The sequence below is a fragment of the Microtus ochrogaster genome (assembly GCF_000317375.1).
Source record: "Microtus ochrogaster isolate Prairie Vole_2 chromosome 14 unlocalized genomic scaffold, MicOch1.0 chr14_random_1, whole genome shotgun sequence".
Classification (NCBI taxonomy): domain Eukaryota; kingdom Metazoa; phylum Chordata; class Mammalia; order Rodentia; family Cricetidae; genus Microtus; species Microtus ochrogaster.
This window is the reverse complement of record NW_004949096.1, coordinates 5,554,217-5,555,429: the sequence shown is the minus strand read 5'-3', so window position 1 is coordinate 5,555,429 and position 1,213 is coordinate 5,554,217. Positions and strand designations below refer to the sequence as shown.

The 1,213-nt window shown below is 38.0% G+C and overlaps 1 protein-coding gene across 1 annotated transcript in view; it reads right to left on the bottom strand.

Annotated features, from left to right (window-relative positions):
* Positions 1–1,213, bottom strand: part of Slc5a12 (solute carrier family 5 member 12) — a 43,602-nt gene that overhangs the window by 15,699 nt on the left and 26,690 nt on the right. The window contains exon 9 of the mRNA XM_005364060.2: positions 725–837. Within this exon, the coding sequence (XP_005364117.1) occupies positions 725–837 (113 nt within the window). The remainder of the gene's footprint in view (positions 1–724; positions 838–1,213) is intronic.

Here is a 1,213-nt window from a genome sequence, read left to right as displayed (position 1 = left end):
GTTCATTGGTGCATAATCAACCTATTCTCATAGGACCACACTCCTAAGGAAAATTGAATCTCCCTTACCTAACAACTATCAACTGTCAACCATCTATATTACACTCCAAGCTCAGAAAACAGTTTGATAAGGGTCAGAAATATTATTAAAACCAGAGTTTAGGGAGAACTAGAGAAAAACAGTGTCATCTGGACCTGACAGGACCTCTGAACCCATGAGCTCATAGCAACTCTAGTTGGGTACATAAAAATCAAGCCAGTCAATAGAACATTCCAGCAATGATGGGTAAGGAACAAACAAGCCCACACCTCTAGCTAAGTGGATAATATGCACTTTTTAATTAAACAGGGAACATTCATTCCCTTAGAGTACATTACTCAGAGTTTTGTTTCAAGAGAAAATTATTAGATAAATGGCCAGGCATAATGAAAAGCACACCTCCTCATGTAAAATGTCTGATAAAATCAACTCCGCATTATCAATAGACATTGATATGAAGATATTAGAGATACCCGAAAAGTAAGACCAGTACAAGGTGAACTAGCTAGTCATTCCTTACTGGTACTCTTCTGGTAAGATCTTCAGAAGTGTGAGACTCTACATGTCTGTGTCTCCACGTGCATTTATGTCTATTCGTGCATCCTGAAGAACACATGCAAGATTTTGCTATTTGGCCCATTTAAAATTCACAATAAATAGCAGACGTTCTACCAACTATACCTACATAAGCCTTTACTGATCCAGGTGCTCTTCTTGTCGGAGAGATGTGGAAAACAGCTCTTGACAAAATCCTCAAAGGTCACTGTTGCTAAGGCATTGATGCTGGCGGCCACTGTGCTACAGAAAGAAAAACAAATAGGCAAACAAGAAAATAGTCTGAATTAAGAAAGATGAGTTATATGTCAGCTTTATCATTTAGGAGAGGCAAAAACACAGAGCCTTGTAAAATACACATATCGACATTTGTCCACATTCTAGAACTCAGTGACATGCATGGCAGTTAACTCACCCTTCAAATCATTATCTATGCAACTATTCTCTGAAAGAAGATAATTTTTCACATTATGACTCCCATTAATTTCCCTTGACATTATGGCAACAATAATGGAAGGATTTTTCACAAAATGAGCATGTGTATACGATGGGAGTGTCCCTCTAAGCTTGAGAGGAAGCAGTAAAGTAGTGACTAAGCTAACCCAGAAGTAAGTGAAAT